The sequence below is a fragment of the Harpia harpyja genome, chromosome 6, assembly GCF_026419915.1.
Source record: "Harpia harpyja isolate bHarHar1 chromosome 6, bHarHar1 primary haplotype, whole genome shotgun sequence".
NCBI classification, from domain to species: domain Eukaryota; kingdom Metazoa; phylum Chordata; class Aves; order Accipitriformes; family Accipitridae; genus Harpia; species Harpia harpyja.
The window spans coordinates 4,389,911-4,414,274 of record NC_068945.1 but is presented as its reverse complement, the minus strand read 5'-3'; the positions used below and the strand labels follow the sequence as shown (position 1 = coordinate 4,414,274).

The 24,364-nt window shown below is 40.0% G+C and overlaps 1 protein-coding gene across 11 annotated transcripts in view; it reads left to right on the top strand.

The window, feature by feature from the left end:
* Nucleotides 1–24,364, top strand: part of DUSP16 (dual specificity phosphatase 16) — a 70,100-nt gene that overhangs the window by 29,133 nt on the left and 16,603 nt on the right. For 4 of the 11 annotated variants that reach the window (XM_052790997.1, XM_052790998.1, XM_052790999.1 and 1 more), the window contains 3 exons: nucleotides 1,071–1,148; nucleotides 7,915–8,516; nucleotides 9,664–9,802. In XM_052790997.1, coding sequence (XP_052646957.1) covers nucleotides 8,286–8,516; nucleotides 9,664–9,802 — 370 coding nt within the window. In that variant the 5' untranslated portion in view covers nucleotides 1,071–1,148; nucleotides 7,915–8,285. Of the gene's footprint in view, nucleotides 1–1,070; nucleotides 1,149–6,493; nucleotides 6,620–7,914; nucleotides 8,517–9,663; nucleotides 9,803–24,364 lie in introns of all 11 variants that reach the window. The other 7 variants (XM_052791004.1, XM_052791006.1, XM_052791007.1 and 4 more) reach the window with 4 other exon arrangements.

Genomic DNA, 24,364 nt, shown 5'->3' with positions numbered 1-24,364 from the left:
AGCAAACTCTCTAATTATCTGTCTGAAGGGCTCTAGCCCCATGTTCTGCTGTTGGTGTTTGCAAGGTTTTTAGAACTGTTGCCTAAAGACAGAGAGGCGATTCTTGTAGCTCCTTTCCTTGCGAGATGACGTGGGTTTTGCATCTGTTCGCCGTCATAATGTGCTCAGCCCTCTGCCGTGGTGGCTCTTCGTGGTTGTCGTGTCGTTTACTACGTGGTTCAGAGCCACTCCTGGATTTTGTAATAAGGCAGTGCTTGGCAATAATTTATTGTCATGGTTTATGTTACAGTGATTAAGCGTAGCTGTCATCTCTTGATAGTGATGATTTGAATTTTGTTTTTACCTTCCCAGGAAACCATTTGGAATTGACACTAATGTGTTTATTTTTACTTCCTCATGTAAAGGTTATTATTTAATTTGTTCACATAGGAACATCAGGTGCTTTGTATAGAAGTTGTACAGGTATGACTATACGTAATGATTGGTGATGCCAGCGTTACCAGTTTCCAGTGTTGGCTTTTTTAGCATGTGGGGAGGTGGGATTAATTACCTGAGATGTTCTGTTTCGTTAGTCTTTGTCCATACAAAATATATGTGTAATCGGACTTACTTATGGCAATCTCCTCTATTAGTAGATACTGAACAAGAGTTTGTGAATTTGCTTGAATTCATGCAAATGCATCACCCTTGAATGCTAGTTAGAGATTAGTTTTCTAGCAGGGAGATGTGTCAAATTGCTTGGAAGGCTACCGTTGGTTTTTTTGTTTGTTTGTTGTTTTTTTTAAGTATCTCCAACCTTTTTCTTTCTTCTTTTTAAAGATAGTGGAGAGATTTGCTGTGGGATTTTTCTTTTCTTTTAGAAAATCAGTATAACATAACTTTCTATTTCAGACCCTTTCCATGTAAACAAATGGTAGCATTTATAAATCTCTTCTCACCTAGGTTTTCATGTGTTTGGGGGAGTTTTATAGCAAATGACTGCACTGAAAGTGTGAAATCTATTTTCTGGGGGCTTTTTTGTCTTGTAATAAGGATTTTTTTTTTTTCCTTTTTTTTTTTCCAATGTTTAGGTATTTCCCTCTGCTGGCCTTTGTATGTGGACCACCCTTTGTCCTGTTCAGCCTGTTTAGATTTTGACTTAAATGTAGGTGAGTAATTGCTTTTGACATGAAACAATCGTGAATTCATATAAAAGTACTCCAGAATTTTCAGTTGCTTTGACTTGAAAGTCATACAGGGAGAATCATCTTCTAAAAATCCATTGACTCTTTTCCTGGTTGCCTAGTGTCCCAGGCAATAGGAAACTAAAAATGTTATGTATTACAGTATTTGTTTGGAGTGGATTAGGTAAGCTTTCATTCTGGGTGTCACAGAACTATATGCTGTGAACCTGCAACAAAAAAGTATTTTGAAATGGAAAGAGCTTCTTGCTTGTATGGGTGGAGAAGGGAGTCCCCAGATAAAGTCTCTAAGCTGTTGAATAGAGTGATGTAACATATCAACAGCATGTTCTAACATTTCCCATGAGCTCACATTCGATCAGTCAGGTTTCCCTGCTATAATACTTAATAAATGTTTATTGTTCCATGTGAACAAGTGAATGTCAAAGCTTGGCTTCTTGGTAAATGCAAGTGATGATAATCTGGCTTATTGCTTAGAGTTGGTGATGGTGCATGGATGATATTTGCAAGAACGTTGCACGTATTTGAGGGCTATGTTGAGTAGGTCAGCAAAAAGTGGTGTTTTGGTGGTGTGTTTTTTGGTTTTGTTTGGGTAGTAGAACACATTATATTACTTCAAATACCACTATTTGTATGAAAAGCAATATCTTGCTGTTATCTAAATGTAAGGTCCATTCATGTTGCTTGGCCCAGCTGTTGTAGATCGCTGGTGGTAAAAATGTCACTGAGCAGTAGGTGTAGAAATAGAGCGAGCTTAGAAATCTAAACTGGAGGTCTTTTGTGCAGCTTATTCATGGGAAGTTGATTTGCTTTCTGACTCTCTCCAAGTCTCAGTTTTCAGATTGGTGAGCACAATGAAGAGGGGTGACTTTTCTTTAGAACTAATAATCAAAACTGAGCAATTAGTCAAGTAGGATGAAGGACAATAGAGTAATGAACAGAAAATTCTCCTTCATTTGTTTTTTTCCTGTGGATCATACTTGCCTTTCTCATGAATGTACACCGTGTAATCTAAAATGCATGTGGCTGCTGTTTCTACAGGGAAAAGAAAATTAACACTATCTGTTTTGACTGCATAGATCTGAAGTATAGATGTGCTGAAAGTAGGAGAGGAGAGAGCAGCCATTCTGATCATACAGATAAGGAAAGCAGGGTGAAATTCTTAAAACTGCTTCTTTTTTATGAACATGGTACATAAGTGACTTTTTAAAAAAATTATTTTAAATCTATGTGTTTCTATTTGAGTGAATTCTTGCTGCTCTCCACTCTTGCACAAAAGTGGAGCGTGCTTGGGAGGAAAGTCTGTGTTCTTCCACCCCCCCAACCAATGTGAGGAAATGATGTGCTTATGAGATGATGACACTTGTTTGAGTCATCTGAAAAACCAAAAGACACCCTCATTCCACTCAGTTGAGGAACACGAGCCCTTGTTAACACAGCTCTTCTTTTAAATCACAAGCATTTTTAATCTCATTCCTGTGTGGTCTGCACAATGGCAGGCAAGACATAGGCTTCTTGTAACCTCAGTTACGTATTTTTTCCCAGACTTTACACTTTATTACACAGTTGTTTATCTCTGGAATTTATTGGCTTACTTGCTGAATTCAGAAGTATAGCCATTCCTCACTGTCACTTAGAAATCTTATTTCTCTTGAGCTCCATAGACACTTTGTGTTTCTCGCTACTGATGAGTAGCAACTTGAGCAAGGATCAGCCCTCTCTCTCCTTGGTTGTCACTCAGTGTCTAGTAGCATAGGTTACAAGCATCTGTCCAGAACAACTTTTATTTCCATCTTTCTGAGGCTGGTGAGGGAATGCTGTGGCTATCATAGATGTTGTGGGGGGAAAAAACATCTTGCAGGAGTGGGAATTCACCCTGAGATCCCTGGATCAGAAGTTCCTCCCTGATGCAGGAGTTTGCGTAGGCCTGTCTGTTGAGTATCACATGTGGCTGTGGCGATAGGGACTGGTGCTGAAGGTATTGGCACCAGCTATTGAACCACTGGCAGCTCCCAGCTCAGTAACACTGAAGCCAAATACTGCTTTGAAAACACCTGATGTGCCAGCAGTGGCATGTGTCCTGCAGCTTAGGATCTCCTACCTCTGTGTTTTGATTCAGCTTTTGGCTTTCTTTTTTATGCTGGTGTGCATCCTGAGAAACATGAAAGGGAACTTGACTAGAGGGGAGGATAGTGTTTTTCTCATATGTGCATGTGTTTGCCTCTAGAAGAATATATGGGTTTTAAAAAATCAGCTCTTTCAGGTGTCTCAGGCTGAGTATGCAAAGCTGCCATTCAGGACCTTCTGATATTCAGATGCTGTAAAGTTACTTTGTTGGTGTTTTGCCATGCAGCAGTGACGTATGTGGGAGCATTGCTGTAGGCACCTGACAAAGCAGGCATTAGTGAAGTCAGGAACAAAACAGCTGAGCATTTATGACACCAAGGTTCAACTTCAAGGTTATCTTCTTATGTGAGGCAGAAGTCTTTCAGAGACTGTAGCAAGGCTTCTAGAAGCTCTTTGCTAGTTCCTTAACTGAGATAGAATTAGAGTGTCATTCTGAGAGTTTTTAAAATACATTCTTGCTACATCTGCCTCTTTAAAAATGGTTGCTATCATATGAACCAAAACCTGAGGTAACTCAAACAAGCATACTGCTATGATGTAAGGGAATTGCTTGGAGTCGAAGTGGTAGAAGTAGAAATTAGGAGTGCATACAAAATGTGAGTTATTTTGACTGAAGAATCAAACACACAACTTAAGTGCCAGGTTTCCAGTTATGTGGTTGCCTGCTTCGCTCCATCTGAGCCATTTGGGATGGGGACAGGAACCCCTGAGGCGAAGAGAGATCTTGTAGTTCTGTGGCAGCATTACACATACATATTAGAGATCCACCGTTGTTTGTATGGAAGATGGTATGGTTTTTGTTTTGGTTCTTTAAACAGTATGGAGAAACTGTAAAGATACTCGGCAAGCGTGGAACAGATCTTTTTAGTTTTACAGTGAGTTAAAAGTTTAATTTTCTTCTTTAAAAGAAGAGGTAACAAGAAGTGCCACATGTTGCAGTCCCTCTACAAGGAGGAAGAAGCCATGCAGTATTACCAGTGTGTATGTGAATGACTTCATGCAGTATTCTTGTAGTTCAATTACAGATCACTTTTCCGTAATCCTGATTTCAGTGTAGAACATCCTGTGGCTAAGATGGTTTCCTAGCTTGCAGATCAGCAACATAATGACCTATTTAGGGCAAAGTGTTATATTGCATCATTTTATGAGACAGTACGGTGTTAATACATACCATTGCTATCCAAGTCACAAGTAGCACAGCAGAAAGAGAACGGTCAAGAAATTGAATTTTAGCTTTTTACAGACTATGATTAGAAATGAAACATATTTCAACACCTCATAGTAGCTGAATGATAAGAGCAGTCACCAGGAATGGGAAGAGAGCTCTAGTGTTTACCTAAAGCAGGAGGCTGCCAGTTTCTCTTGTTTAGATAGGTCTGAAGGAAGAGTCCCAAAGGCTGATCATACCAGAAACAGAGAGAATTAAAATAAAACAAAAACCTGTAATTGATAAAAATGTTGTTCCTCCCCCGCCCAACGTAGCTGCTCCTGTCAAAATAGGATTTCAATCACAATAACTTGAGGTGACATTACTGTTAAGTTTATTACTTTCAAGCCATGGGCAGAATGCTTTCAGAAACTTAACACATAGCTACATGTTAAGGTAATAGTGTTATTTAAAAGGATTCTTGACTGGTAGCCCACTTGCCTTATGTTCTTTACATGCTCTTTACCCAGTCACCATATGTGACTGGTTTCAGTTCTTTTTAAGGGTCTTCTGAAACAAACTTCTATCATACGAGAGTGAAGGCTGAGACAGCGAGCAGTAAGCATTTAGCAGATAAGAAATATACCCAGACTGAAAGTTGCAAATTAAAAATTATGTGTTTTTAACAGCCTCCGTTTTAGAGTTCTGTAGTTTCTCAGCTGCTTTATTTTCCTGTTATTACTTGGATTTTAAGTCAGCAATTTACCCATCAAAACAAACTGTCTAGTTCACGAACAAACTGTCTAGCTCACAAAGGAGCTAGAGCCAATTCCCACTAGAGCCAGTGGAAAAGTTTTCACTGAGTTCAGTGGGTTTGGTATCTGGCAGCCTTTGATACGAATAAAAGAGAATCAAAATTCATGACAGAACATGTACAGAGAAATAAAAAAAATGCAGAATACTTTTTTCTGTCTGGAAAAAAAAATGGACACAACTATCAAGTTTCACTTTTTCCCCCCCTTACTTTTTTACTCAATAGTCTTTTGATATCTTCCTGAGGCCAGTATATAATGACTGCTCTTTGAGGGGGAGCACACCTGCCAACCACGTTGCAAAGATAGGGAGGTTTTTTAATAGGTTTAATTAAGACTTAGTATAGTAATTTTTCCAATAATTCTTGTCATTTAGAGCAATATGCATTTCCCTGCTATACACTTCGATTTATCTGGACAAGCTTGAAAGCACTGGCTCTATAGCACTAGAGTCAAGGCAAATAGAAAATCACATTTTGTCAACCTAATGGCTGTTTATGTGAAACCTGGTGATTTTTTTGTATTGCTACATGAAACTCTCACAAAATAAGTTTCTTTCAGGTTGTTTTTTTTGTGTGTGGTTAAAGTGAAGTTTGTACTTTTCTCAGAATTTGATTTATTTAAGATTTTGTATAGGTAGATTTGTATAATATACCTAATGAGTAAAACATCTGCTGACCTGGGATTTCCCATTGCTAAATGCAACTGACCTGTTGCTGTAACAGGACTTTTAATAAACTATCTATAAATTAGTTTGAATTCATTACTTCTCTTGCAATTAAGATAGACAATAAACATTTCAAACTGAAGCAGCAAATCAACACTGTAAGTAGACTGTAGGTTTTCCAGTTGAACCTGTTAAGCTGAAGATGTAAAATTATTTTTTTTTTTAAGATAAAAAATCTTCATCCCATTTGTACCCATACATACATTAAGAATCCAGGAAAATGTATTCTCATAACTTGCTTCTGTTTACAAATGTTTCGCTGCCTCAAGAGTGTCAATCAATTGGATTTTTATTTTCTTCATCTGGCCACTTCAGTTTTGTGACAGTTGTGTTACTTTGCTTTGTCCCAGCCAGCAGAAAGCAGAGGTGGAAAGGCTGCTTGGGTCATAGGCTGGGTGGCACGGGCCAGAACTGACACAAGAGTCACTTGAAGGCACACTTGGCCTCGTGCAAGAGGCGGTGTGTAGTTTTGCTGACCCAAAATCGCTTCCCCAAACAGGAAAAGGGAATGCGATAGCGTGAGACACGCAAACTGGAGAAACGTGGTTTCTTGCTGAGCTGGCTTTACCCTGCACCGATTTGAGCCCGGATTGCTCATTTTGAAAAGGTCTGCCACACTAACGAGGTGAGGGACTCTGTCAGGCCTGTCCTTTCATGTCCAGGCTCTAACCTGTGAGCTCCACCACCTCGGCTGAAGAAATTACCACCCTCAGCTGTCCCCTCTTGCTGGAGTTGATTACCAAGGCAGCGGAACCTGTGGCTTGTGTTTTCTCCGGAGTGGTTGTTTGCAGCCTTACGTAGATAGCTGTCTCTGTAAATATCCATGATCGCACTAAGAGACCGTGTTTTGAACTGTGGGAGCAAAGCAAGTTGTCTTGTGTTTTCTGTTGCATCTGTAGCTGTGGCACTATGTGCACTAAAAGGCAGCTAAACTTCTCATGGACAAAGCCCCTTGTGAGGAGTGTTCCTACAGGGACTTGTTCCATCCAACTGTGTTTTGGGAGGCTCTGAAAAGCCTGAGGACACCTGTGAGGCAGTAATACAAATGGGTTGTGAAACACGTCAGGTGTTTTTACTGCTCGGCTGTTGCTGCTGCCGTTTTGGCTGATGTGGTTTGGATGCTGTCAGGATCTAATTTTACAAAAGTATAGTTTGCTTCAGACATTATTTAGCATGTATGAAAAGTGTAATGCACCTCATGTAACTGTCCCACCTGCTCCAGAAGGACCAGAGACAGAGCTCACTGCTTTACCTTTCGGTAGTATATTCACGAGGCCTCTCTTCCATGTCTGGTGATTAATTCAAATAAAATGCTTGTGTCCTGATGTATCATCTTGTTCTTCTGGTTTCTCTTCAACCATGTTCTTAAAGGAGAGAGGTGGATGTAAGTTTTGTCCTTTCTTTTGTACAGTTTCAGTTCCCCAACTTGCAGTGCTGGTTTGTAAAATACTTTCCAAGGCATTAAACTTTAAAAGTGTATCCTAACTTAATTTTACAACTCCTTACTAAGTGGTGAAGTGCTGAAACACATTTAATTAGTTTTGCTATTGAAAGGAATACCGTGTTTTGGGGCAGTATCTCTTAATTATATTCTAACAAAGTCTTGTGAAGAGGCAGAGCTAGTAGCAACAAAAGTCTGCAATTAAGACAGGGTATGTTGCCTGAAATACAAGATAATTGTCCAGGCAAGGTAGTTGGAATAGATTCAGAGACTGTAGTTGCAAATACTCTCTCTAGGTGTTTGGCATATACAGCAGAGAGGGGAACTTCTCAGGAGTGTATGTATTATATGGTACAGACCACTGTGCAGTTAGCCCCAGAGTTGAATTTTGTTTTGTTCTGCAAACTTTCATGGCCTCAACTGGTTTGGGGGGGGGTGGGTGGTTGTTTTTGTTTTTTTTAATCTTCTCCTTCTTACAGGCTCCTAGTCCGGTGTAAAGCTGATGGGTGGGAGCAAAGGTAAAGAATGATGTAATGCAGCGGCAGCCAGAAAGCATCTTTTGTTTGAATTGTGAAATGGCTACTCCATAGTCATCTTCCTGATGAATCAGATGTGAGGGGCTGCTTTGTGGAATGAACCCTTTGTAACAGCACATCAACTGGAAGCAGGAGGAGACATTCAGTTGAAGAGCTCTTTCTGAAAATGGGTTTAACTTTTCTTTTGCCAGTCACTACCAGCATGACCTCATACACTTCTAGTACAATGGTGTGGCTAAGCCTTTGAGTACACAGCCATTACATCATCGCAGCAAATTAGAGAGGGAGGTGGTGAAAGAGGCCTTATTGTTGTCATGGCCGATGAGATGATCAGGACTCAACCCATTGTCGCCGAGAAGTTGGTGGCTTTGCTGGAGAGTGGTACAGAAAAATTGCTGCTGATTGATAGCCGCCCCTTTGTGGAATACAATACGTCCCACATCTTGGATGCCATCAACATCAACTGCTCCAAGCTTATGAAGCGGAGGCTGCAGCAGGACAAAGTTTTGATTACAGAGCTCATTCAGCATTCAGCAAAACACAAGGTAGGGGTCATTTTCCTCTTATTCCTTGTATTTGTTTAAAGGAGTGCCTGGAAAGCAACTTGTAATAATTTAGGTATTTCATTTGGAAAAAAAAAAACAACAAACCAAAAAACTTAAACTAGGGGACTGAGTTTTGCTGAGCTGTTGTCTGAGGCTATTGGTTACTACTAAGTTTATCTTTGGGAATCTTTGTCATAAGTGACAGAGTAATGGGGAGGGATTTAGAAATAACTCAGAAAGAATGCTCTCAGGGTTCTTGTATGTCTTGTAAAGTACAGTCCCTAAAATGTATGTAATTAAGGCAGGAAACATTCTCCTTCTAAACTTCAAAGGATTCTTTGGGATCTGCGGTGGTAGGGATTTCTTAGCAAGTGGTCATACAGTTTGGAAAGAAACTGTAGCTGTGTCAATCCTGGCTCCTATTTGCTGTTTAAAATGCTTTTCTTCTGAGTAGTTTGATGGGTTTTGGTTGTTTGTTTTGGTTTTTTTATTTTAGTAGTGTTATCAGTGGAAAGAAGATAGCTAAGCTGTTTAAACTTAATGTGTATCTATGTGGGGGGGTTTTCGTTTTTTTAATCCATTGGTACTTGTTTCAAATGCTTTGGGTACAAAAATAATCTATTACATTCTTGCTTTGACATGTTAAAAACTGAAGATGATGATTATTATTATTGTTATTATTATTATTATTGATTATCTAAACTGTATTTTATACATAAAGTTCTATTGATGGATAAAATGTGTGTGGCTTTAGGCAGTTTAAGGTGTCTCCTATTTATATGCAAAAAAACCCAGAAGCAGAAACTGAGGTGGGGCCTTCTTTTAAAAAGCTTAGTTTTTAAACAAACCAACCAACCTAGCTGAAGGTAAAGCATTTTACAAGTGACATAAAATTACCTAATGGTAGAAGTTTGCAGAGTGTGCTCCAACCTGGAGCAAATAATCAATTTACAAACTCTCAAAGGAATTAAATCTGATCAGGCATATTAAGTATAAAATAAAAACTGTTTTGTGTACAGCTTTGTAAGAAATCTATATATCTGAACTGCTGCATAGCAAATACGTGGGAACCCTGATGCAGGTGATAATGTGGTGCTTTTAATCATCTCCCTGCTTCCTATATTATTCTGAATTACTTGTGTTTCAGATTGAAATTGATTGCAAGCAGGAAGTGGTGGTGTATGACCAAAGCTCTAAAGATGTGACCTCTCTCTCATCTGACTGCTTTCTTACTGTGCTCCTGGGCAAACTGGAGAAGAATTTCAGCTTCGTGTATCTGCTTTCAGGTATGATGTACCAAGAAAAAAAATGAAACACTTGAATAAGGAGAAGATAGAAAATGCTATCGTTATAGCAAACGTGTACACAGTTTTGCAGCTGTGCTGGTATAAACTTCAGTTATAGCATAGCTTTTTCTGTAGTTCTTTATGCATATAGTGACACTCGTAATACATATACTGCTTAGAAATTGCATCTTACAGGGGATATATTACACCATTAGTGCTACGTAAATGGAAATTGAGCAATGCAGGGTTTTCTAGATGCATATGTCTGCTACTTTAGGATCAAAAATAATAAAAGAAATGTGCTTCCCTGGTCTTTTAAGTATTGTATGAGCTAGGAGGAAAACCTCTTCCTTGCTGAATTGGTATTTACTACAATAAGAACAAGAGAAATGATCTCCCAGAGTTATGGAGATTATTTTGCATGACTTTTTAAACTTCAGCTCCTTAAGTGGTAGTACTCTATTTAGGTCTTTCTCCCTCAGCCCTCTTTTTTTTTTTTTTTTTTTTTTTTTTAATCCCAGGTCAAAGCATCCATAGAAACTCAAGCCCTGCTAATACAGGATTTGTTGGTGTTAACATGCGTTTGTGTTGTTACTTCTGTCATGGAACAGTAGACCCAGTGTTCACAAGGAGGAACAAGGAGGGGCATGAAGTAGATCCAGGGCTGAAAGAAGAGGGAATGACGAATACAAGTGGGAAACCCATTGCAATGACTCGATCAGTGATCTAATGAAGTGTATGCATAGTCTCTGAGAAATGTTAAAACTACAGCCAGAGACTGAATAATGATGAGGGAAAGGGAGAGATGCTTCCCTTTAGCAAGAAGGTTTCACTGGCGTTTGTAGTGACTTCAGATGAAGGTGATAGGGAGGTGGTTGTGTTACTGAGAGAACTTTTCCCCAAACTATTTTGAAAGTGAGTACAGAGAAAATGAATCATTTCTGCACTTGGAAAGGTGCGTTTGGTGCTCACGTGAGCTGTATTTACAGTAAACTAAGTAGGGTTTTGCTTTGGCCATGTTTGGTGCTTCTGTTTTCTTTGCTGTCTTGGTAAGAATTACACCTGTGGGTTGTGGACTACAATATTGGACTAAGTAACTCGTCTTCCATATGAGCCACCAAGTAAATGTGTGGTGTCTAGACACAGTAAATGCTTAATGCAAGAGCGCTGAAATATGTGGTTAATACTCCCTTAAATTTAAAACTGTTATTTAAAAAATAGGCCAGTCTAGAAGCAGTTCATGTCTCTTAAGAAATCCTTTTATTGTTTGAATATCCAACTCTGCTCATCTGTCTTGAGGTTTGTTTAATAACCAGAAGCATATTACAGCCCCATGCAGCAATACAGACTATTCACAACTTAATTTCCATGATCGAAAGAGACACAGGTCTCCTAATAACTGAGAATTAGACCTCATGGCAGGGAGGAACTGGGGGGGATCCTTAATAAGGCCAAGCACAGGAGAGTATCACAAAACTTCCCTTCCTTCTACTGTCCCTCTATAGATTAGTTGTGTGAGACATGGCTTTGATCTTCTTTTTCCTCTGCTGGACCCTGTGAAGGAGGTGGTCAGAGTGTTTCCATCCTCAGACTTGCCTGTGGCTCCTGTAGGAATGGACAGTACCAGGAAGGGAGTGTTCTCCAGCTCCCCAGCGCATAGTCTGGGCAAAGACCAGTTGCGTGTAGCATAATGATACTATGAGGAATTGTTTTGTTTTGTTTTTATTTCTAGCACGTGGTAGTTGTTTGTTCAAGCTGAAAATGGAACTTAAACCACGTGCAAGGTAATAGTGCACCTTAGCTGGCTGAAGTGAACTTAGACACGTGCAGCTGGTAAGGATTAGTTTGGGTGTTAGGGGGAGAGAAAGGGAATCTCATGTGTTAAAACCCTCCTTATAGAAAGGGGGATTTTAATTTTAGCATGTCAAATGCATTTCTCTTGGCAAAGATTTGAGAATTTCATCTTAATTTTTGGTTAAATAGACAGTGAGGAGGATATTTACGAATGCAGAAACAACTGATGGCTTTAAAACCAGTGGTAGAGGAGTATAAGAACAAAAGGGAAATGTAAGGAAAGTGTTTACAACTGATCTATTACGGGTAAGTTCTTATTTCAGGAGATATACCCAACTAAGATGAATCAGTAGTAAAGTAATTAACGTCAACTCTATTCTTTCAGCTCTCTAGCACTTCCTTCTCTTACAATGAATTTGCTCTGATTTTAATCCTTACATAAGAAAATATATTTCACAGTCCTGTTGTTTTCTTACATCTACTAAAAAGCTAGCTACTTGACAAACAAATGCACACAAGAAACCTTTTGAGATGTGGGGTGAAGGAGAAGGTGCTAGTTTCGGTCTTACGGAAAGTTTCTTGGAGATTATTGATACGTGGCTCTAGGAAACTAGATAAAATGTGTTGTCTCAGCAAGCTGATGACGAACTTTCGTAAATGTTTATAGCCTATAATGAGAGTAGGGGTCAGTGCCCCACGTAAAAAGAAAAACCTTTGGACTTGAGTTTTCCCTATGCCACTCAATCTGGTTTATTTAAAATAGTGACCTTAAGTAAACATTTTGTGGTAGGAAAATATTTTTTTGTTGGGATAGAATAAGAAGCAATTAACAAATATCTGAAATTCCTGCATTTGTTCTTCCTGCCTCCCCCCATTACTGAGCGCTCAGTGAGGTGGCTTTTTATTTAGGTTGTGCGTAAAGGTATGCTCTACCCTGGAGGTTGTTTTTCATTGAAGTAACTAATGTAAAGACCTCAAAGGAACCCTTAGCAATTAGTTTAAGCTCTTGATCTAGCCTCATAAAAATATTTATAATCTGGTGGGGAATGTTTTCAGGAATTTAAATATTTGGTTTGGTTCTTAATTTTTAACAGTGTGCAAAATACTGAAATGTGGGTACTGAAGGCTTAACCCCGCTCCCATCGTTGCATCTACTCCGCTAAGTTAAATAAGATTTAAACACAGGGATGTGACTTGATTCCTTCTCTTCCCAGAGTTCTCTTTGAGAACTGGATTTACTTTCATGGAGTCCTTTTCCTAGTTACAGTATTTTTATGATGTTTCTGCTTGGTCTGCAAAAACAGTGAAGAGAGGCTAGCAATTCTTGCTTGAATTAGCATTATTAAGGCGGTAAATGTCAAGAGTCTTGCTTAAATTCTATTCCACTATGCCAATGGAAATCATTCATGTTCTACTTTGCTAAAACACTTGCTCTTCCCTGTTTCTCTTAATCTGGCATACTCCTACCCATGCAAGCACAGATGTCTTCGTGATGGTTACCTTTCAAATGTTGGCTGTGAAGAAGATGAAGCACAGCTTTTTATTTTGTGGTGGTGTTTTTAAATTATTTTTTTGTACAGAAGACTCATTCTAAACAGAAGGATCTCTGAAAAAACAGAAATGCCTACCTTTCTGTATTTCCAACCTGACATTAAAAATTGTAATAGCTTAACACAGAAACACTGTACTGGCTCTGAACTGAGACCAAAAGCAAGAGTTGTTGTACTTGGGTGGATCCAGAGCAATGGTAAATGTCCAAGAAGGACTAGCTAAACTTCAGAGTACTGTAATGCAGAATCATAGAAACAGTTTCACTGAACTCTAAAAAATTTTTAGCACTGCAAGACCAGAATGTATTTTGCCAGCAAACCACGAAGGACATACTTTTCTGTCAGTCACTGAATTGCCACTTAGACTCGATGTACTGTGGTGTTCAATGCCACTGAGAACAACCAATATGGAAAACTTACATAATGTACCAGGTTATAAAGTGTACGGACAGAAGGGGAGTTAAATATACTGGAAGCCTTTTGTGAGCTTCTAGAATTGCCTGTACAGTTCTACGCTCCCCCCCGCTGCCCAGTGCCTGTACACGGAGGTGTAGATTTGTACGTGACTATTCCACTGGAGCCATGCCTTTCGTTAAATAGTATCCACCTGATCAATAGATGTAATCAGGGTTGTGTATACTTAAATCTTGGTTGTAGAAAACTTGCTTCATGGTTGGAGATGAAGCTGCCATCCTTCAGTCAGATGACAGCTGTCATGAAAAGGGGTCCATAAACTTCTGCGTGCTCCTTACTACGCAGGTTATCTGTATAATTCGGAGAATTACTAGTAGAGAATTACAGATTTTCCAGGCATGAAGCCCGCATCTGACTTGCAGACCACTGAGCACCGAGCTGGGGAGCTGTATGCCCCCCTCCCAAAACCATGGTTGGACTGTGGGTACAGTCACCATGTAAAAAAGTGGTGTTGACAAGTAATCAAGGCCCAAGTGGTGAATTGCCTACTAATCTCTGCTACTCTTCTGCCTGTGAGAAATGTCAGCAGTAATGTGATTTAATGGATTTTGCTTTCACAAGAGCTCTCCGATAAGCTTCTACAGAGCACAAAGCTACCGTGATAAGCAGAAAGACGTAAGTTATTAATTTTCTGTTCAGTGACAAAGGCAGGGGACTTGCAGTGGACAGTGAATGAAGTCATAAGCTGAGAGAGTATGTAAAGAAACAGCAAACAGAATGAGTTCAGTGACATTGGGCAAAGGTCCTGGAAACGAAATAGTCAGTGATTAGCCAGGGACTGTTGCAAAAGGTATGTTTTTGCTGAAACTTCCCAAATCATTGTTTTCCCCCTGACCTGTCCCTCACCTAACAAAGTGTGTGTACAAAATGGAAGACTTGCATGGGACATGCAAGGAGAAGGAAACAAGTCAGGAACTCTTCTACAGTTCTTGTTTATGCTGGTATTTTTCTTAAAAATATTTGAAATTGGAAGCCCATTTAAAGGAATCCTAGTATAAAAATGCCAGTATCTTGAGGGTATGTTTACCACTGTGGTTGTCTCTACTTGCCTAAAGCAGAGCTGGATGGAAAAAAAGCCCAGCGCTCTCTCCCCACTTTGTCACCAGAAAAAACATGCCTTGTGGCAGAGGAGCAGGAAATCTTGAGAATATTCTCATATAGGTAGAGCTGGTCATTTCTATCTCCTGAAGTGACCAGGGCTGCGAGACTGAGCTTTCTTCCCTGCTTCTGTAGTCCCATATGCCAAGTAGGAGGGTACCCAGTGTGGACTGAAAGATGGCATGAAGTAGCTGTGGTTTGTGGTGTCTGATAAATTCCTGTCTAACATCCTGACACCTTTTAACATTTGGATTTGGAGCTTAGTAACTTTTGGTTGTGGCTGGCTGAAGTTCTGAGCGTTCCCTATACATAAGTGTTTGCAGAGTGCCTCAAGGAGAAGAGCACGCCTTCAAATGACGGTCATCGATTACAATAATCAAGTTATCTGCAAGTTGAAATAATTCTAGCGAGAACGAGCTGTTAAATATCCTCCCAGTGTTTAGAGAAGGAAGGATAGTTGCACTATGATGCCAGCTATCTTGATGCTCTGAATGGTTGATGCTGTTAGAAGCAAGTCTCCGTTAAAAGAGGTGAAAATCTTGCCGAGGGAGTGCAGTATTCCCCAAGTGGTCCCCTAACCCATGGAGTACAGCCAGCGTCAGTGGGGAGGAGACGAGAGCGAGAGCGGAGCTTAGCTCTGAATCGCCCTCTTCAAAAGTCTCCATCAAATTTTAATGGGAGCATAGAAAAACTAGTACCCTTGGCTACAGCCAGTCCTCTGCGAATATCCTCCCACCCTTTGTACTTAAAATGCAGTTTTGAGTGTTCGTTTAGTGCCATGATTGTTTTAAGCACTTGAAGAATGGGAGTAGGGTTTATTACTTTCATATGTGTATCCACTTGCTGTCTTTTGAGAGAGAGCAAAGTTTGACTAGTGTGGAGCTCTCATAACATTTCTCAAACCCAAGAATAACTTGCTAAGTTTGCTTTTGTTTTGGATACCTCGGGATGCTTGTGAAACTTAATTGACTGAAATTAAGATGAAGGTATTTATTTTTTTTTTTCTTTAAAGGCAGAAAAGGCAAGTGTCAGTGTCCAATATGCTCTCTTTACTTGTCAGTCTGACTTTTCTATACACCACTTGGGTGGGAGCGCGGGCTTGACCCCATTCTCGCCCCCCCAAAACCTTGTTTGCTTAACCTGCCTGTTAACCTTGTCTTACCAAAGGCACAAACCCTCGAGGGCAAAGAACTTCCCTTGCTACTGTGCTTGTAAAACACCTGGCATAACGGGGCCACTTTCTGAACACCGCCGTAATAAAAACACCCCTAGCTTTCCCAAACCGTGAAACCTTGAATCCGGTGGAAGGACTCCCGGTGGCTGATGAGGGGGGACGGGAATGGGAGGGCGGGCGCGGGGATGGCAGCGCTCCTAACGGGGCTCTCCAGCCTGAGCTTATGTAATGGAAAATGGCAAGCATCCCTGCGGAGCTGAGCTGGAATGCGTGAATTGTAATGGCCTGTGGAGGTCTGCAGCTCGTTTAAACAGAGTGGAAACATTGTAGATTCATAAAACTTGTGAGTCAGAAAGTTTACAACTTTCCTTCCTTACGGCGAGGGGAAAATCTATACTGCAGCTTTTAGATAAACATTTTAATGTTTGATGGGAATGTGACTGTGAAAGTGCTGTTAAGTCACAGCATTAAGAGCCTCTGCTCTGATTTGAGGCAAAGTAAACGTTAAAGTTAGTTTTGTATATTTTTGTCTTTGCTGTAGTGCTGTTTAAATTTGATTTATTTTTTTTAGGATAGTTTTCAGTAACATTGTGTTATGTGCCTAGCACTAACCAGTATTTACAGTAACAAATTCTAAATGGCTATCAGGAGAAGAAAAAAAAAAGCTAAACATGAATGTACTCCACTGCATACTTTTGGTGAACACAGGAGTTTGGTAAGGCTTACTTAAAATGACAGTGTCTAAATGTTATGTTGTAGAAGTAGTTGCTGCTTTTTTATTCTTCTTTTCTTTTAAAAAGGGATACCAGTATAATATTTATTTGTATATGGCTATATAAAATTTATGAATAATTAGTGCCATTAATGAAGATGCCAATTCTGGATTTAACGAAGGTGGTGGCATCTTCTGCCAAATCCATGAGCTTCAAAGTCTTCTTCTTGCAATCCTTTCCTAGTACATGCATGTAGTCTTTGGTTTTTGACTCATCACTTGGGTCTTAGACCTTTTCCACTCCCTGCTTTAAAATAATTGTGTTTGACGCTGAGTTAACACTGATGAACTGGCAGACAATTAGGTCTTGTGGGAAAAGGAGGGAAGTTGCTTCTAGTCTGTTTTCAAGAATTCATTGAAGAAAGCTAATTTCTCCCTTTGGCCTTTTCTGAATGGTCAGAATCCAAAGGGGGGGCAGCGGGGGAAGGCAAAGCATCTGATTTGAATGGCACTTAAGAGAAATGCCGAAGTTTGTTCTTTTACCAGTGTGCATTGTCCTTGGGCTTTTCCAGCAGACTCCATGACCTGTGAAAACCAGACACGTTCACTGTCTCTTATTTCTCCATCATGAGCGCAAGACGGGATCTTTCTGTGCATCCTGTCTGAAGCGTGCAGAGCTGCAGGGCCAGCTGGATCTGCAGGGATGTTGTATAAAACACTTCATAGGCTTTTCTTAGCCTGAAGTTTTAGGGAAGCCAAGCTCACAGGAGTTGCCATGTTTCTGTCTCTCTGCTGTCACCCACAAAAGATGTTTAAGCTTGTTGGTCAGCTTCAGTAAGGTTTGACAAAAGGAGCAATGAAATGAATAAAATAATGGAAGTTCTTGTAAGCCCTATGGAAATGAGCACTGGTACAGTACTGAGCCTCAAATTAGCGTCTCCCCCTGAAAAGTAGTTTCAGGTTGAGCTGAGCTGGTTGTGGATTTGCTGGTGTGACCACGCAGCAGTGCCATGTGGGCCCTGGCAATGCAAGAAGGACCCTTGGGGAGCTCAGGCTGTGATAGCCGCCCGAGGATCCACCAAGAGATGGGCACTGGTGGCAGGTGGGATTCTTCGGTTTCTACAGCCCCTTGAATTATTTGGTTGAAAAACATGTTTGCTTAGTGTGAAAGTTGAAAGCTGCTCTTCCGGCCTTTTGGATCGGTCTCCATTAGTTAGAGAAGCTGGCCGGCACCTTCATCTCGGTTAGCAACCTCTTCTCTAGCTGAATCTCTTCTCTTCTCCTCTCTGCCTCGGCTTTGCTGCCAGGCTCTGGGCGTGAAAAGCAATTGCTGGCATTCTCCTTTGAGCTTTAGCTGACAGGCTTATAGGAAACACATCAAGTGATGTGAACACCTATTTTCTCATCTTGCTTTCATTCCAAGTTATGGTTCATGACTGCCTCTACAAAGAAGTAGTAAGAAATTCTCCCAGAACAAATGCAGTGTAAGCTTGTTGGTAAGTTTTTACTGTTAGAATTTGTATATGCATGGAGCTCTCGTCTTTGTAGGAGTTGTCTCCATACTTGGACAGTTACATAGAAAAAGGAAGTTACACCTAAAGGGGAGGCCCCCTATTTTTATGTTTCCCTTTCACTGCAGACTTGTGGGCACGTCAGTTGTTGCACTTCAATTTCATACCCAACCTTAATCCACCTTGTCTCTGAAGTATAGTCAGGTCTCTGTTCCTTTCTGCGCTTTGTCAGTATGCACTTGCCTGATAGCAAGAGCAGCTATCTCCAGATGATTAAGGATAAAACTTCTGGTGCAGATCTCTGCAAACATATGAGGATGGAAAGGAATTACAGAATTGGCTGTTTCAACAGTAATTTTGAAAGCAACTTTAAAGAGATACTAGGTTGCCTCGTGATTGATTTTTCTGTATGTTAGAAATATATGCAAGTTGAGACATAGGATGAATGTATGAGGGAACATCTGTGCTGTATTCAACATGCATGCAAAGGAAGGACATACAAATAAGCGTGGATGGGGAAGATGTCACTGAAGCAGGCCTGTTTGGCTAACATAACCGTTGGTAATTACAACCAGCCAACAGCCTGGTTACTGTAATATGTCATGTAAGCATCGGTGAGCTGCTCAAGGTGAACTTTGAAAGCTAGTAGGAGGAGAAAATGGCATTCTCCTCTCTTTCCAGCACCCTGCAGAAAAGAACGGTGTTTGGGGAAGGTGGAGGGCAGGAGAGCAAAGGGGTACTGGGCTGGTGGATGGGGGATGTGTGCAGGGTAGATGCAGGTATTGATCTGCTCAATAACAGACGAAATTTCACCGGACCAGCTGTGATAGCCTAAAGCCAAAGCCGAGTAACCTGTGTTTGTGCAAGGAAGGGATGTGTGTTGATGTGAATGAAGAATGACAGTTGCATTTTGAAAACTGAATTTTTAGTAGATTGCTGTTTCTGCTTAACTTTTTTGCTCTTCCCCATGCCAGATCAGTCGCACAAGTATTTGGCCTTCTATAAGCAAAGAAAAATGCTTTTAGTTTTTGATTCAGAATTGGTATGTTTCCTGTGACATTGTCTTGTCTAGTTTTGATTGGTTACATCTCTGAGTGGTTTGACCCATTTGAAGGAAATAGGGAGGAGGAAGAGAAACCAGCATAACATGGAATGAACACAGGAAACATCCACCATTTTCCCCCCCAGTGTTATGTCCTATTATGGTGTCATTTAACTGGAATGGTTTTACTGAGTATTGGGTAAAACCAGTAAAATGTTATCTGCACTTCACAACTCTGTATTAAGTGTTCAAATCAAGACCTTAGAGCTTAACTGGCCTTTCACTTGCAAACCTCCATAGTAGTTTACAGAGCTACTGTCCCTCCAACTACAGCGTGGCAACTGGCAGCACTATGGAATGCTCCTGGTCTGTTTCCATAGAACATAAGAGATGAGCTGATGTAAATGCTTGTGGTTCTCAGTAGTTATTCCTCTGTATTAATTTAGGATTTGTGTCTGATGGTAGTTAAACTAAGTAGTCATAAGGATCTGAATGGATTCCATTCCCTCAGTGAAAGGTAGCTCTTCCCAAACCAGTAACATTTCTCTGGCTATCATTTGTTGCCACCTGATCCCATCTTCTCTCCCTCTCCTCTTCCTGCTGCTGGCAAAGTAGTTGGGAGTTTTATTTATACGAGGATTTATGCAGTGAATCTGTAAGAAAGAATAACTTTGACTGTGGAATTTTGCTGAAACTTTTTCATCCCTTCTGGGTTTGGCCCTATTTTGTTTCCTGAGTTGGCTGAGAAGGGAGCCGAAACTTCTGATACCAAGATTCATTTAACGATCGTACCTTTACGATCACAATCGTAGTTAGGAAACGGTAATGTCTTGATCAAAGGAAAGTCTGTCGTCACCACTTTGCAGAACCATAGCAACAGGGTAATTGAGTTGTTTGCCGGATCTTGCCAAATTTCTGCTAATGGATGTGGAGGCTTGTAAGGAAGAAACGCAGGCTTTACTATAAAGACCTAGGAGGTGTTGGGTTGTCTGCCACACGCATGAGGGCTTAGGCTGCAAAACCACTGACGGCTTTTGGCACCTTAACATGGTTTTGTAAAAACTCTTGTGTGAGTCGCAGCCACAAGAAGTGAACAGAACAAGTCAGCACTGGAATGCGGTACAGTACCGCTGTTCGTTAAACATGCTGCAGCCAGGGGATGCTTGCCACTCGGTTAAAACTGAAATAATTTCACTGGTCTGTTTATTTTAACAAGCTACCTAAGCAAGAGCTGAGTTACCTTGGGACAGTTACAGAACTTTGCAGTCTCCTGATGGATAATCTAAAATTAGAGCCAAATTTAATGAATTGATTTTTGTCTCAGAAACATAAGGGACAACCAGTTGAATGTCACAGTTTACCACTGCTACTTTGATACCTTTTGCTTTCATGTTAGAAAATATATTGGATGATAAAAGTCTGAAATGACTTCTGTCTCATATTGCTTTAATTTGCTCCCGTAATGATGGAAGTCATCATCCCCAAAGATTTTTTCCTTCAGACTCGGGTAGGGCCTGTTACTCAAGTAAGACAGACTTAAGAGTACTGTTAGCTACTTGCTACCAGCCAGAGGATACGATGACTTACATATGTGCAGTCATGACAGAAGCAACAAGCAACCGTCTATTTAAAACTGAAGAAGGAGATGCATTGTGCTGCTTATCGTGCTTGACCATCAAGGTTTTCAGATGTGGTAGAACTGTTCCGTGAGTGGTGATGTAAGAGTCTTCCATTTAATTCATTGATATCAGAAAAAGTAGAGTGAAAAACTTCAAAAGCCTTCAGGGAGGTGGGGGAGATCTTTTTAAACACAAGCAAAATTTTATAGATATATGTATAATACATAAAAGTTACTCCCTTTCCTCCTTCCTCTGTCCATAACATTCAAATAGACAAGAAGTGGTTTCATCCTGTGGAATGTCAAGAGAGCTGTTTCAGCTGAGCATCACCATCAAGAAAACAGAAAACCTGTATGGTTCATAGCTATTTAGGAGAGAATATTTTGGAGTTGTTTGTCAGTCATCTATTTCCAGGGCCCAGTTATATTATCAAGGACTTCAGTGAAACTTTAGTAACCCAGTAGCTCTGTTAATGACCTGCAGATATTTTTTCCCCACAGTTTAAACATGCTTTTGTGATTGATTTATTATTTGCAGAGGCTGGAGTAGTGGTGGGAGAAGGGGTGGTGTTTAGAAACTAGCTCCAGAAGAAAAGTGTATTTTCTCTTATTAAAACAAACTGCACAGTGCTGCCAATAGCCCTATTCCAACTGAGGTAGGTAAGGAGATTTAAAGACAAAATTTGCATTGATGCAAAGGTCATCCTCAAATTATGGAATTTGAAACTAAACCCATCCCATCTTTCTTTTAAGGCTCAATTTTCTATTCTGCATTCCCACCTGTAGACTAAATTCATTTTTCCAAATGTTTAAAGTTTGTTTTTTTGAAGACAGTCTGCTTCATTTACAGCAGAAGTGTACAGGTAGCCTGAGTGCTTAAAGCACTTTTCTCTTAAGAGGGTCCTCATGTAGACTGTACGTACACTTCAGCTTTGGGGACTCATGGGGGCCATAATCTGCATTAGAAAACAGAGACACGTGAAATAAGTACCTTTTTTCTACACATCTTTACATGCTGGGGTTTTTTTTAATATATCTATATATTTTAAAAAATAGATAATTTTGTAAGTTAATGCAAGCAAATAGCGATGAGTGCAGTTCCTTAGAATAGAAGTTAGTCGCATAATGACACGACAGCTCAGTGATCGTACGCATGGATGCTGTTGTTCCAGATCCCTGATACTATGTTTGTTGCACTAGAAGAAATCTGTAGTTTAGCAGGATGCATATACAAGTGTGTTTTGGTATGTGTTTTGTTTGTTTGTGGGGTTTTTTTAAAACAACTTTTCAACATATGCTGATCTAGAATGTGTTTTTCCTATTGGGAGTGCCATAAATCAAAGCCAGATTTGTTGAAAAGCTACTAACTTTTTGAAATGGTTATAGAAGATGGCAGGGAAGATAGATTAATATTTGAAACAAGTCACCGATTTCATGCTTTTTCAAGTAATTTCACTACTGATACTAATACCAGCTTAAAATACATTCAAAGGAAATGAGGGCTCACTTGGGAGCATGTGTAAAAATAGGTAATAAAATGTCAGACTTACCCGATTTGAGAGTTTTGCCGCTGTAATTCATGTTGTAAAGATACTGAAGCAACATGTTACTAGGAAAGCGTGAGTAGAAAGAAGAAACATGACTTTGAAAGGATGAATGTCCCAGAGGAAGTGTTGAAGCATCTAATCTTGAATCACTTCAAATTTGCCTTGACAGAGCCCTAGAATAAAAATAAAATTAAAAATTGCTCCTTGCACTTATGATGACAGAGTGTGGGTTCCATCTGCCAAAATCTCAGGTTTTTTGCATATTAGCTTTTTGCTTAATTTCTTGTTGCAGTGTTCATACAAAAGTGAGACCAATCTGTAGGTAGTTGGGAAAATTCTTTTTTTGTTGTTGTTGAACTTTGCCCATGTAGTCTCTTGCAAAGAAAGCACAGATGTAAAATCTTTTATTTGCTTGTGCTGCTTCTTTGTAAGGAAGAAGAGTCAATTCTCTATTTCCAGCTGTGTCAGAGAGAGGATCCATAAAGCAGCCAAAAAGCTTTCCAAGAAATAAAGAATAAGCAAATGAAACCGAAGACCGATACTTGATTTCCCCTTCTTCCCCCAATTTCCCAAGGAACTACTGGGCACTGTATCTTACATTAAATTTAATCTGAGAGGTATATAATGCCTATAAATTCAAGGATTGCTTCCTATAACAGAAGGGAAAACGTTATGCCATACAGAAGAAAATTAAGCAAGTATGAGAGAGAATTGTTTTGCAAACTCCTTCTGTCATTTGACTGAGACGTTGAACAAGCAGCATTTGTGCTCCTGAACACACAGGGAGGTTGTAAAGCAAGGAGGAGGAATCCCAGCTAATAGGAATAGAAAATGTCAGAGCCTAACCTTTACTGTGTCCCTAGCCTAAGTCCTTTGGGGTATGGCTCTGTGATGGGCAGTGCCTTGGCTTAGTATCCCCCCTGCCCGTCCCATACAGTCCAACCTCACGCTCATATTCTCCTGATGAACATTGTCATGGTTGTCTAAAATCACTTGCCTAACAAAATAGACAAGTGATTTTTTGGATTTTTTTTGTAAGTCAGGAGACTGAACAGGAATCGCTGTTCATAAAACTTTTGTGCTGAAATCTGCTTGCTGGCTTTTTTGTTTATCAGATGAAATGGGCTGTTACACACATGGCTATTACTTTGGTTTTTTTCTATATTTACTAAAGATACAGATTTTAAAATCCAAAGAATAGGCATAATTCAGGCAACGGTAATGCAAGCCTTGACAAAACATTACATTATCTTACTCCTGAATAATTTTAATTCACATCTTCAAACTGTAATAATAGTGAACATAGCATTTGGCAGATTTAGCATGTTAATACTTCACTTCTGTGATGATAAAAAGGTGCCTCGTTCTGAACAGGCTATAATTAAGCTTCCTTCAGTTAAAATTCCGCTTGCCTCTGTGCTGTAATGTAGGGAAATAGCTGGGGACTTTCACTATAGTTTGCGACTTTCACCCTTACTGGTTGGCTGTTAAATGGTGAAAACAGTCAAAAAAAGCCTATAACATACTGATTTAAGCAGCTGCCTCCAGTTCTTCTTCAGACTAGTTTGTGAAGATAAAGTATGAGAATGACCTGAGCTTGGGGTTTAGCTCAGCTTGAAAAAAGCTAGCTAGCTTTTCTCAGAACGTGTTTTGTCAAAGTATAAGTTTGTTGCAGGAGGTTTCTTTGGTTTTGTTTTCTAACTGTGGCTAAGGCCAGTTGGACCACAGTTAGTAGCACAGATTTATAATGCAGCCCTTGTGATGGGAGGGAAGCTGGGAACTAGCCGAGCAAGAAAAAGAAATAGAGCTTGAGCTGGGTTGTATCTATTTGTCTCTAGAGCAGTCTCAGCCTCACTTTTTATTCCCTTAATGTTCCATAGCAGCTGTGCCATGCTGCTGGTGAAACAGCCAGGGAGCATTTTTGATGGCCACTGGGATTTTAGGTGGATTTAAGTGTGTTACCAGTCATTCCACTCTAGTTTTCCTGAGTGGTTTAATGCAGTGGTGGGAAACAGTAATGAAAATGTTCTGGAGCCATAATA